The 13948-nt window shown below is 37.3% G+C and overlaps 1 protein-coding gene and 1 long non-coding RNA gene across 2 annotated transcripts; one reads left to right on the plus strand and one right to left on the minus strand.

The window, feature by feature from the left end:
• Window positions 1–363: 363 nt before the first annotated feature.
• On the minus strand, window positions 364–11550 carry LOC143340270 (uncharacterized). Its single transcript, XM_076762026.1, has 10 exons — window positions 11261–11550; window positions 6102–6385; window positions 4855–5465; window positions 4284–4546; window positions 3619–3946; window positions 2531–2662; window positions 1971–2158; window positions 1703–1846; window positions 1165–1289; window positions 364–960 (listed from the first exon to the last, which is right to left on the minus strand). The coding sequence occupies exons 1-10, from the start codon at window positions 11518–11520 to the stop codon at window positions 869–871; spliced, it is 2427 nt and encodes an 808-aa protein (XP_076618141.1). The 5' UTR covers window positions 11521–11550; the 3' UTR covers window positions 364–868.
• Window positions 11551–13057: 1507 nt separating this feature from the next.
• Window positions 13058–13896, plus strand: LOC143340329 (uncharacterized). The gene is made up of 2 exons (XR_013079413.1): window positions 13058–13195; window positions 13699–13896. It is a non-coding gene; the product is annotated as an uncharacterized LOC143340329 (long non-coding RNA).
• Window positions 13897–13948: the final 52 nt, after the last annotated feature.

Raw genomic sequence — 13948 nt, forward strand, 5'->3', positions numbered from 1 at the left:
GTTTTAGCTTGGAAAAACTTGTTTGAAATGTCCAAGTTATTCTTTGAATTACTCTGTCCAGTGAAGAAAATATATCTTTTTATTGTCTGTTGTTTCCAACAAAAGCAAGTAAAACTCTTTGTTCGTTGCGATAAACTGAAATTGCTAGGCCCAAGAAAATGCTGACCCAAAGCAGACAGCCTTACGCTCCGCGCCTATAATAAAAGGCATGGGGCATAAAAAATGGGTTTGATCTTGACGTTTGTAAGCGAAGGTTACTTTGGCTGTTGACTTATCCCAGAATCCAACTATAATAATGATGTAATATTATTTTTATACATCCTGTACATGGTCATCCATCCATCCATTCATCCATCCATGTCGTCGTTTCTTTTTAAAGATTCTGAGGTATCATGAGCGAGTTAATGTTTCGTACGTATCGAAAGAACATATAAACGATTATGGTTACGCGTTTAACGTAAACATAATGTTCCATTTACGAGTAAAATAACTTGTCGTCTGATGCGGAGGCCAACCTATTCGTTCGTCGGTTTCTACCTCGTTTTTAAATGTTTCAACGATCGACATTAATTACATTTAATAACCAGATTTAATTAGTTTGTAAAATTAAATCTGGCAAAGTTACCATCGGTAAGTCTTTCGAGAAAAATAAATATTTATCAACGTTGGAATTCCAAACAAAATCGCGTTTAGGAAGAACGAAGGGAACGTGTATTCTCTAAAAAGAAATTGTTTGGCGCTTCCAAAGTTTTGTATATGTATATTTGGTCGTTACGGAGAATTGCACCATCTGTACGAAACGCAACGCATAACGTAATTTATAGAATCTTCTCTAGTATATTTGCTTCTTCTAGGAAATTTGAATAACCTATATTGGTGTTGTCGGTCCTTTTGGTTTAATCATCATCGTAGCTCGTTTTAACGTATAATCCCAACCCCTCCAACGGAACCATACGATACCTTCGAACAGAAAAGAAAAGGAAAAGTTCACCAGGCGGTGGCGGCGATAATACATTGTATAAAGAGACAATATAACGCGATTCAGCGGATATTTGCGATTTATTTTCTTCTCAGGATAATGTACGACTATTATTTTTTTCTTATTTTACTTTCGAGTAGTTGAAAAATTGGGCACAGTCAGAGGATAAAAAGATGCGAATATACCTTGCCGAGCGGTCAAGTCTTGAGGATCGTTCAAGTAAAGACCATTCAATCCGCGTCCGCATGATTTCCACCACCATCCACCCTTGAGCATGGAAGCACAATTCAACGACGATCTATCATTATCCCTGCGGAATCGAACATAGTGTATCTCGATTAGGTTAGCGATTAAAAATTTTATAATATCTCTATAAATCCGAGGGAAGAAAAAGCTGGCCGCGAAAGACGCGTATCAAACTATCGTCCTGCATTTATATAAATAAAAAAATACATAATGAGAAACCAGTCGAGTGGTTGACATCCCTCCACTAAAGTTTGTGTATTTTCAAATATGTATTGCGTCCTCTTTGCTAGTGATGATTGTGCATCTGTATTAATACGGCCAGATTTTTTCTGACAATCAGTGGTATAACAACCAGTGTAGGAGAAATTATATAACAAATTGTGACATATCAGTTTACACGTATAATTTCCCACACAATTATTTTGGTCGTTTGCTACCAAATTTTTCTAGCATTCGAACGTATAGAAAAATTCTTACCTGTTGTACGTTGAGAAAGGACTATTATTTGAACCATACCAAGGATCGTTTAAGGAATCACCAGCATTTCCATCGTAACCATCGATCTCTAATTTATAATACTCTGCTTCCGAGTAAATTTTAAAATGAGAATACTGTGCGTATCTAGAAAATAAATATCGATTGGTATCATGTTGTAGTTATAAGCGCGACTGCACGCCAGTATCGCATTAGCGACATACCAAAAAGGTGTATATTTATCTATTTATAAAAGTGTTTATTTTATTACTTTTTGTTTCCTTCGAAATCTTCGAGTTCCACTCTAAGCATATAGTCTTCGTTATTCGTTAACATGTATATGTTTTCGTTACCAAGCCAAAATTCTCTGGCAGGATCGCCGAACCCATTTTTGTAGTCTGCCCAGTCTCGATTGAAATTTTCTCTTGGCTCCCCAAAGTCGTCTCTTCTTTGAATAACCTATGCACGAACATTATTTTATCGTACACGTCGATATTTAAAGAAAGTAATTGTAATTTTTTTCTTTTTTTTTCCATCGTGTTTTCTTTTTCGGACAAATACGAACAAACGCGTCGTGTATAGAGCGTATTTTGCTGCTATGAAAATTCTATTCTGGTCGATACTTGCGATTCTTTTTAACGTGACTATACATATGCACAGCCGCGTACAAATAACGCCGTATTTTTCAACAAAATTGCATACGCATAACTGTACATGAAGCAGCTGACGTTGACACGCGACACGCGACACGCGACACGCGACACGCAATGAAAAGAATCGTGTGTGTATCGACATGATAAAAAGTACTTTTCGTTTCAATGTCATTCTTACCGTCCAACCTCCTTCGGCGACGTCTTGTTCACAATAAACTTTTAGGAACCAGTACGTTGTACCGCGTATTTGAAGGTAATAGACACCACTATCCCTCATGCCCGCGTTTAGTAAATCGACACACGAATAGCCCTGTAACAATTACACGTGCATATTAACACTCGATAGGTATACTGTATGCACATCAGGATGGTCCTTGGCTAGAAATTGGCTAAATTTTCTTTAAGATTCTTTTCCTCCCACAGTTGGAAATTGTTCGAATACTACTAAAATGATAATTAAAGTTCGTTTGTTAAGTGTCTCGAAAATTTTACAGGGTCTTGTATGTATGTATGTGTATATGTACATATAAGAGAGGGAGGGATGGGGAATATTTGTAATATCGAAAAGTATCGAAACCGTAGGATACATACTTGGGTATTTTTGGAAATAGGAAGGTAGAAAAAAGTAAATAGTGCCAGGGTACGACGTAACCTAATGTTCACGATAAGAGTCATCGCAGTAGTATTCGATTATTCGAGTTGACCGTTTAAACACGGTAAACGAGTAAATCCAGTATAGCGACTTTCACGTCGCGGTTTAAAGTTCTCGAGACGGCAATTACGAGCAACTATAGGTCGTACGTTTAAATGAAACGTCCACAACAGTAATCGTTTTCGTTGCATAAGCAATTTTCAAGCATAAACCTTCCTTCCCGAAATGCACATGGGTGCATTTATACCTATGCATGGCGTATTATGGTACTTTGTTACCTACGTTAAATTGCATACTTGACAAGTATCTACCAATAATCTATGTTTCTATACATATTACCATGTACATGTATATCATATACATATAGAGAATGGGGGTAGGTGAACATACAAGCGTCCCGAATAGGGTAGGGTGAGTTTTAGCAGGAAAATAAGAAAAAAGAAATCAAGTAATATTATTGAATTTCTCCCGCGAAGAAAAATGTAGGAGAAAATATGTACGGAATATGTAGATGCGCGAGTGAGTTTAAAGTGTCGTACATACGTGTTTTCTTGGCGTGTATTTTCCTTTCCCCGTTAACGGTATGTATCGATATTCGTTAGAGCAACAATTACCTTAACATCCTTATAACTGAGAAATGCATCAGTGGTGAAAGTCGAATTCGCTGGACTGGGTTTGTTTTTCACACTTGGAAATATGACGCCACGATTTTTAACCAAAGATCTTTGTGTGCTCGAGGACGGTGATGCCCCAGAGGTTGTGCTCGAATTAGAGAAATTACTAGTACCATCGATATTATTAGAATTGTTTAAATTAGCGACCGGTATGATATTCGACGACGTCGAAGAAGACATTGACATTGACACCGATGAAACGACGGTGGTTGGCGCCATTGTTGAAACGGTGGTTTCGGTCGTAAGATCTTCGGATAATCCAACATATCTAAAAAGAAGTAAATCGTTTAAAGTCTCTTCTCACGAATCTATATTTATTATCTTTAGAAATCTCGCGTAGCTAAAAAACTTGAGAACTCGGGGTGGGATGGAGAGGTTGGAGAGTGGGGTCGCGAAGCCCTTTGAATTTTGCGAATCGATTCGAGGTTATTATCGACACTTGGAAATTCGTATATTCGGAGAAGAAATTTAAGCTGTACGTATGTAGGTATCTATTTACAATCTATAGAGTGCACCTAATTTTTATAAACGGGAGGAATGAAATAATCGTTCGAGTTGTGTATCTAGAAACGAGTGAGATGAAAAAATAATTCAAGGGAACTGACCTACTCGAATCATATTCGACGAGCCGATCGATCGTGGGATCGAGTAATAGTTCCGCCGGTATTGGACGCTGGGCAAGTGTAGCAACATCGTCCTCTTGCTTCCTCAACCTATTCTCGACTCCTTCCAAGTTTTCGATAATCAGATTTGTCTTTGATCTTAAATCCGCGTGAATTTCGCTTATCGCTCTTTCCTGCCTTTGCGTTTGCGTTAGTAATTCCTCCGATTTTGGCAAAAGATCGTCCACGGAACTTTTCGTGCCAACCTATTCGAACGATTACAATATAATAATAAATATTATCGAAGAAAGAGAGACCAAGTTTCAATCTATTGTAATTTCTTTTTTTTTTAATCTGGTACGGCATAAGATATTCGTTGGAATAGTTGCAGAGTTTAATAGAAAAACATATTATTTCTCGAGGAACGTTCCGTTTCTTTTTTAGGCGAAAAGTTATTAATGTAGCAATAAACAACAAGAAATCGTAGGGATTAATCACGATTCTTATTGAAATCAAAGTGGAAAATATCAAAATGAAATGAAGCGATACTTGATCGAAATACATATCGACTCACCACAATGTTCCAAACTTCGTCCATCTTTTCGGAAACAGTCAACATAGGATACATCTGTTCAACAAGTCGGTCGATCTTATTTTGTTTCGACGGTATTTCCGTGGTCGTAGTAACGTTGATAATTCGTTGATCGTTTGCGTTTACGTTTGCGTTTGCGTTTGCGTTTGCGTTTGCGTTTGCGTTTGCGTTTGCGTTTACGTTCTTGTTTCCGTGGCCTCTTACAAGAATCGCATCGTGCACATCCGTCATCATATTGTAAACCGACTCCAAATGATCCGAGACCAAATTCATATGAAACTGCAACTTTCTGTCCATGTTACCCGTAGTCTGTCTTAGATTTTCAATCTCGATCGTAATGTGATTCATTACTTCGTTGCTCATCGCTTTTGTGATTTCGATTACACTCATGCTGACTGGTTTTTTTTCACTTGCTTCGGCATTTATGTCATCGTTTTGTAAAAAGTTATTGTCCAATTGATTCTTGAGATCGACCAATTTGTGGTCTATATCGGAAACCTTTTGATCGAGCGACAATAATTTATCACCAAGGCTCTCGGACGATGGATCCCTTCGATCGTCATGAATCGTTTGAATCGTCGAAGCTGTTTTCTCTAATAAATGCAAATCGATGTAAACGTAAGCGATTAAATAAGCAAATGGAAGAAAATCTAGATAATATGTACGTATAACAAGAGAGTAAAACTGTACAAGTACTTGCGTATGCATGCAGTATATGTGTACGTGTGTGTACCGTATCCATGTACAGAAATTTCACGCTTAAAGGTAGAATTTTAGCACGAGATTAACGAAACCGAATCATCTTCGTATCGGCCTATTGGTGTATAACAACCATCAATATAAACTAAAAACAGCTGGATACAGCTAACGGCTACTTTTTAACTTAATTTATGTATACGACATGTACACACAAGTCACGATCTTCTATTCCATTTGCTGTCCTTTTAGAACGGCCCGTTTCAGTTGAACCACTTGCAAAAGTAAAATTCGACATTTACGCTCTCTATTTTCAATCTTCGAGCAAACAATGACTGTGTTACAAGTTACAAGTTACTATGTATATATATTTACAAAACTCTAAACGGCAGAAGCAGAATCTCTAGATCTTTTCAGAATCTACTCTCACCGGACAACAGATTTCTTATCCACGGGTGTAATATTTCAAATGATTGATTCCCATAGGCTACAGAAACGGAAACGAAAACGAAAACTAATGCTTGCGTACATACCGCCTCCGATTTCACTGTTGTTTTTATCATTGGGTAGTTTTGTTGAATAGGCGACACGTTCGGTTGGCAAAAACATTGCTGGCGAATTAAAAAGCTTCAAATCCAACGTTCGAAGCTTGGTAATTACTGCATCGGTCTTGTCGATGTTATCGTTGACGCGCGAATCCAAAGCTTCTACTCTTCTCATCAGATGTTCCACCGCTTTGTCTAGATTTTCGATTCGCTGCAATTTTGATTCCAGAGTCGAAACTATTACCTCGAAAACATTGAAGAGGTACTGTTCTCTGAAAATATTATTTCAAACAAAACCATAGTAAATACATTATTATTTATTTATTTAACGTAATTTGAACGCGAATATAAAGACGAATTTCAATTTTGACTAGGTACGGTGATGAAATATGTACTTTCCTTTATCGCTAATCGACTAGTTCTCGTTTCTAAAATAGAAGAAAATATATTTTCCATAATTGGTACTGCCTTTAAAATAGAGCTTGATCTATGGCAGCTTAAATAGATGTATCCTTTCTCCTGTTACGATGTAAGCTGTAAGCGTGCCTTGAATTTTACGCAATCGTTTCGCAGGCAGGTCAGCAGTCGTACTCTCATACTTACCACGATCCTTTCCAATCTTATTAACCAAGATATAAAACACGCTTAACATTTAATACATTGTACCGTTGAAAGTATATGTATATTATACCGTAAAATAATCATGATTATACTTGCGAGTATCGCTGCGTGACGTTATGGTTATCAACGAGTTATTAGAACGAGCATCGACGCTGGAAGAAAGCGTCCTAACTGATTAATGGCCGTTAAACGTGCAAATATTTCAAATTTCATGCGTATATGTATCGTGAATGTAATCCTTTAGAGTTCTCTATTGCTGCTGATACTAGTACAGACATTGCTAGATAAGAATCGTGTCGGAAAAGAATTTTTTCCTCGAAAGTACTTAGGATTTCGGGAGTACGCATATTCATAAAAAATTATTGTAATTGACCCTCGCAATAAAAAATAATTCTTTCAGAACGATTTGAAATATTTTAATTTAAATTTTCAATTACTTTATCATGAAGCCTGAATCAAGAAATTGATATTCTTGATTTTCGTTTTATTTTTGCCTTTAGAATCTCCCATTAAAATTTTTCTCAGAGTTGACCGAACATCAGTTATCTTGAATTTTTCATTAAATATTTTCTTTTTCTTCCGGTAAAAGAGTCAAGGAACGAATAACGACGTTATCAGAAATCTCGAAGGATTGCCGATGCATCGATGAAAATCGAGTTTTACATACGCTTACGTAATGTTAACCCAATTACGATTCGCTTACTGTTGGCCATTTGCAACATGGTTCGAGTTCCTTAATTTGCCCTTATTCTTGTTTATGTACAATGTGTTATCGGGATGATTGTTACTATTACTGTTTTCATCATCATCATCATTATTATTATTATTATTATTATTATTATTATTATTATTATTATTATTATTATTATTATTATTATTATTATCATCATTATTATCATCATTAGCATGATGGATTACTTGTCGAAAAAACATTAAATGGGTGAAAAAGTGCAAATAAGCGCCATTTACGTGTAAAAAATAGTTTACTCTCTGTGCGATTCCTTATAATGCATTAACAGTGATCGTTTAGTGATCGTACGGTGAAAGTAGAAAAATATATTATGAAAATTATTCTCGTCGAAGAAGTGTCTCAGGTATCGAAAGGATAAAAAGTAGGAACTGAGAGTGGAAATGTGGAAGCGAAATGTTTTGCGGCATAGAACGGACGACAACATTCCGCGGCCGGAAATACCTATAAGAATGTTTGTAAAAGAACCAACGGATTGTAAGGCGAAAGTGATAGTTATAACGGAGCGAGTCTAAAGGCGATCGCAGATCAACGTTGCATAGAAAAATATTATTATATTATAACATAGGATCCTGTAATAACCTGATCACAAGAAACTATAGTAAATCTGCAAATAGTATATTTATAAGCCATAATCGGTAAAGTTGTTCGCGTTGATTCCGTGTAATTGTTTGGCATATACTTTGGAGATTCTTTAGACACGTAAGGTGTTTGTATACATATGTATAAGCTGAGATCAACAGAGTCGTTCCTTCCTTCCGAGGAATCTAGTAAAACTTGTGCAATCGTATTGTCATAACTGGAGCTCGGGGAATTGTTACGCAACGAAACAACTAGTGCCCCACTGGCGTCATTCTATCCTTGTGATCCGATCGTTCTCTTTCCGTTCCCTTTGTGTCCTTCTCGCAATATCGTTAAGGAATGTGTACCGATCGAAAGAGGGCACCTATCGATTTACCGTTCCTGTCTATCAATATGTATATGTATACAACGTGTAATCGAGTTTTTTCATTTAAAATCAAAGTTATTCATTTCTTTTATTAGCATTTGTCATAAATCGGAATATTTAAACATGCGCATAATAAATAACATTTTCAGAATACAGAATTCGGGATGTAAATGTAAATGTAAGCGTAAGCGTAAGCGTAAGCGTAAGCGTAAGCGTAAGCGTAAGCCTTCCGGTAAATCGTACAATGGGAAAAAACTAATATTTTTATTACCCTAGTGATTTCAGAAACAGCAACTGGCAATGTTCGAGATGCGTACCCTGATTCATGATAGCACGTACAACTATGCGTATTATACATATACGTATGCGAGTATAATTCTATGAAAAAGCACGAGATCTAAAATAATCTACATGTAGAGTGGGTAATAAGGTGAAAGGAAAAAGTTGCGAACCCTTTCATTTTTGTAACGTACGTATACGTGAGAAAGAATGAAAAGGTGAATGGGTGGGGGTGGGTTGACGATGGAGTGGGATTGCAAGTCGGAGAAGGAAAGGGCGAGGGAGAGGGAGAGAAAGCAGAAACAAATTATTCTCGTAACTGGAATTTAATGAACATTAAAACGTAGCGAAGGGAAACGAAATGCTTCTGCTTGTTCCTAAATTCAACAGATTCATGATTTTTCAAACTATCATAGATACTAATTTCAATTCATTGATTTAAACACATTGAATAAACGCTTGGTAAATGTTGACACATTCAGGATCGTAACACGATCCTTGTGGAATAGATTTTTTCAATAATTACGACACGGTTGTCTGGTTTAAACGCATACTACTTTTCTACATTGGCAGTGTTTTACCGAAGGCGTTTTATTTCGAAACTTACATATTAAAGTTTCCTTCGATTTATAGTACGTATCTTGGTCTTGCCTATGCTCGTATCGTAGAGACAAATACATGTAATCGCTTATGAAAAATAATAGATTTAGCAACTAAAACTAAAACAGTTTTTAATAGTCAGTTACTGCTCCGGCACGATTAATTACTTGGAAAATTTCCATTTCCATCGTATTATTAAGACCTTCCTTTTATTAACAACTTTCTAAAACTTGCACACCCCGCTTGAAATTGCCGCTTTTTCAAAATACGAAACGAGTATTTCCCATAAATTTTCATTAGGATGTATTCATCCGGAGAACGTACCGACTATTTTACAGTTTTAATATCGTAGTACCTTAAACCACCACTATACATATCTGTAGTGTGTTGCATTTTAAACTCAATTCAGATCTCAACTTGTTAGCAGCGTGGGGGAAAAATTTCTTGCAATTGGTGGTACACGCACGTTTCAAGACGAAAATCTGAACGTTGCGTTTTCCCAACCGTATCGATACGCGATATCTTTCAAACGACTGGAACGTTTAAAAATACGTGTTGGTCAACGCGTTGCAGTAGCGACGGATGTTCCGTCGCTATTCGAAACTTGATATATTGTCAAGATTCGACTAATTTTAATACTAATTTTATTTCCTACCAGACGTATCTTTATTCCATATTACTTTGACCAAAGGGTAAATAACATTTACCATAAAGTGCACAATAGTTAATTATTTACGGAAATAATATAAAGTTTGATTTTGTAGCATTACGTTTCCTAGTAACAGAACAAATCAATCGTTATAACTAGAACGAATAGAAAATTGGTATACTTTTGTTCAGCAGTACATATACCATATGTGCCTTATTACTACTAGGACATTGTTAGAAAAAACCAAGTACAGCAAACGAGTGTTGAACCGAATAAGACGAAAGCAAATGGCACATGGACCATTAGCAAAATTCGTAACAGTTTGTTACACGAGCGATAAAAGTGTTCTCTTTCTCTATTGTAGCGTATTAAACGGTGTCTGTAGAAGGTTCGTTACGATTTGAAGAAAACAAACTTTTCGCGTTGTTTTATCAAGTTACATAAACGGAGAAGTAACGCAAGCGAACGGTGCGACAGTACAACGCAAGACAAACACGACACGACAGGAGGATTTATAGTGGTATATTGTAGGTGTACACTGCTATACACCGCACGAATCGAGAGGATGAAAAGAGAAAGCGAGAAAAAGGAGAGTACAAACCTGTTCGATACAATAGCGGAAATTCTTGCTTCGATTTCTTGCGATTAAAATGTGATAGGACAGGATTTGTGGCGTTTTCGTTACAGTTAATATCGATTATCGATCGAGAATGTTACCAAAATTAGATTTTTTCCAAAATGTACGAAAATGAAAGACAAGACCCAACCGACAAAACTAGTTAAAATTTCTCTACGTGTATAGGAATCAGCGTACACACCTACCAACGCAAACGTCTGTTTACAATTCGACAAAATATCACAAGCTTCGATGTACTTATCTTTCAATTTATACATCGTTACAGACACTCTCGGTGTATAAGAACTCGATACGTGCATTCGTTTATGTTTGGAAAATTCACAAAGTTCATGAATCCGATACCCACTGACTGTGGAATTAAAGTGTCACGTAAAGTTTTTATGTAAAGAAAATCTGAAACTCGTTACTTTTAGAGAGTAGAAGCAATGTAATATTTAGGAAACGTTTATGATCGAAAGGCAACCTACTAAATTCAAGGTTAATAGGCAAACCTATCAAGCTTGAGTCGGTCAGGATTCTCTTCAGAATTCATCTCGGTGAAATATGTATATCTGCCAATTACATTTGTACGCGTAACGCGTTAAACGTACATTTTCAAATGTTTTCGATTTTTCAAACATGCGTAGCAGTTTAGGACATAATGTAATACCTTACACCAGCTTACCTGTTTCGTTGAGGATTGCGGATAGGTGCCGACATCGTATTTCCAGTGACGATGCTTCCATTGTTAGTGACATTACGTGTATTACGCTCGTCGGCAGAGGTTCTCGGCAGTCTAGGACTTCCAGCAAGCACGAAACCCAACAGGCACGTGGTAATGATTATAGCCTCTTTCATGCTCGAAAACTCAAAGGAAAATAAACGGAATATGATAAATAAAACGAGATACGACGATAAAAAGAAAAAACGGCCAAAGGAAGGCATCCAATTTTAAGAACACGAGCCAACAACACTCCCGATAATCACTGTGTTGTATGTTCAACTAGCTGGTTGCGTACAAAAAGATCCTCTTCTATTAATATACACAAAGAAGGAAAAATACACCAAACAAAACAAACTTGAACACGAAGATCGAAACAAGCGAATAATATTGTTTCTTGCTCGATTCGTTCGCTACAATCTCAATCTCATCCGAGGACGAGAAATGACTGGAAATTGAGAGATTAACAACAGGCCACTAATCACTCGCGATGAAAACTTGCAACGTAATCTTCACGATCGCAAAAATAACACAAACAAGATTATCCATTCCTTATTCGGTTTGTAATTAACAATGTCTGTATCCTCCGATCCTCCTTCAAGTAAGATTTTACTTGGAAAAGCGTAACAACCAATTGACAAGTTGAAGCGTTTACCAAATAGTGAGATAATCCTTTGCTTGTTACGTGTGATTTATGATCCTCCGTTCGATGTTTCTGTATCCTTTCCCCTTTCCAGCAAAATCTTTATTTCTTCAATCTTGTATGCTTGTTAGTGTCCGTTTTACTTATTAATCACACTCGTTGATCTCGCAACCTTCCTGAAGAATAAAGCACCACCAGCCCCTTGGTACATGCCGTAGGATTTTCCTCTGTATTCGTCGATAAGTACAGCTTACAGGTGCACGGACCAGCAAGAAAGAGAAAACGAAACGGTAAAGGAATAGATTGGTAAAAAAAAAAAATACTGTCCGCGCGTTGTTTCTCGAAAGACTTTCGCCCAAGATACTGTGTCCTGGACGACAATTTAAAGAAAGTACAACAGCTTGTTTTTACCAGCAAGAGACCGATTATATGAAAAACCAGAATCATGGAATTACGTCCACGCGCGCATACACGCTCCCGATTGACAATCGAAATGAAAACTATTAATCGATAATCGCAGCTCGTCGATCGGTTTTCGACGCACAGTCTTGTAAATTGTCCTCGGCCTGGCTTCGACCAGAGTTCGGCCGCTGGTCTTTGCGTTATGTTGGTTACGTCTATCGGTGCGAATCGGAGAACCGCGCGAGGCTCGTGCCATACACGGTTCTATCACCCCTACTTGCTCTTACGTTTCTCGTTTGCCCGTTCGTCCCTCTCTTAATAAAATACACACCGGTGTAGACGTCTCCGCGCACCGTATCTTGACTTTGTGGTGAACGACGGGACCACCGACACCATAAAACACTAATATGTATACGATTCCCGTTCAACTGTAAGAGTTACTTTCACGTACATACGTGTCTACGTTGAAAGAGTACCTATGTCCTCTCCCCACTGAACCGCTGCCGACCATTCTGGTCTCTTTCCGTCCTTTCCCTGTGTACCTAAAGCTGTGATCCGATCTGGAACGATTCGATCCGTTTGAATTCGTTTCGTTCCGTTCCGTTCCGTTCCATGCTGTTCCTTTCCGTTCCATTCTGTTTCATTCTATTCCCATTCCCTTTTCTTTGATACCTTTCCCTTTCTGTTCAACGGTACAGCTAACAAGAAACCTATGGGAATACTACAACTGAAAAGAAAGCCGACAGACAGTCCGGAATCAAACATCTTTACTCTACTACCGGATAAATCTTGGCCAGTCAACTGTATCGGATACATTTCGAACATTTTTCTGGATTTAATTTAAACAAAGAAAAGTAACGTACGCGCGATTAAATTTCTTTACATTAATATTCGGAAAGTCGATCGATTGGAATCGTGTATGTGCGTACGTGCCACAAACTTTGCCTTCGTTTTCTAACGATCATGGACCTTTTCATGTAAAAATATCGAAACGAGAATAACACGTTTTAGTACGTTACAGTAGAGTTCTACTCGTTTCTCGTTAGAATCGACCAAATTAACAGTACTTGATTGTGCGCATAGAAATTTATCATATTATATCCATGGATCGTTTTAAATTTTATGCACATGCTATCCAATTGTTCAGCTAGACTCTAAGAAACCAAATGTGAAATTCAACAGACAGGAATTACAGTAGATTTTACTATGATTTAAATATATGTGTGTGTGTGTGTGTGTTTCACAATGCAAATATCCATATGGACAACGTCGTCGGTTAACTTCTTGCCGTTGCATCTTATTTCTTTTCTTTCCTTTACTTTATTGCTTGGACAAAAGATCAAGTACTAATCTTGAGGACAAGCAATTTCCCATCACAGTAAATGTCACTGTTTAGACTTGAACGCTTCTCGCATTCGATAAACGTTTGTACTTGATGATGCTCGAGAAACGAGCAATATCTATGTAGCTACTTGGACTTGCCATGAAATGTACATTCCGTGATTATTAGGCCGCATCGACGCCAATTATGCATTGAAATTCCAAAGACGACCTCGGGAACGAAGAAACAAAAAAAAAAAAAATTAAAATACTGAAAAAATTCCATC

Source organism: Colletes latitarsis, chromosome 1 (genome assembly GCF_051014445.1).
Source record: "Colletes latitarsis isolate SP2378_abdomen chromosome 1, iyColLati1, whole genome shotgun sequence".
NCBI classification, from domain to species: Eukaryota; Metazoa; Arthropoda; class Insecta; order Hymenoptera; family Colletidae; genus Colletes; species Colletes latitarsis.

Bases quoted from the DNA above. Each gene is read 5' to 3' on its own strand.
- LOC143340270 (XM_076762026.1), bottom strand. From the start codon at position 11,520: ATGCCTTCCTTTGGCCGTTTTTTCTTTTTATCGTCGTATCTCGTTTTA. The intron at 3,947-4,283 runs GTCAGTTCCCTT...ACTTCTTTTTAG, and splicing joins GTCGAATATGATTCGAGTAG to ATATGTTGGATTATCCGAAG. The intron at 1,847-1,970 runs GTAATAAAATAA...TTTATTTTCTAG, and splicing joins GATTTCGAAGGAAACAAAAA to ATACGCACAGTATTCTCATT.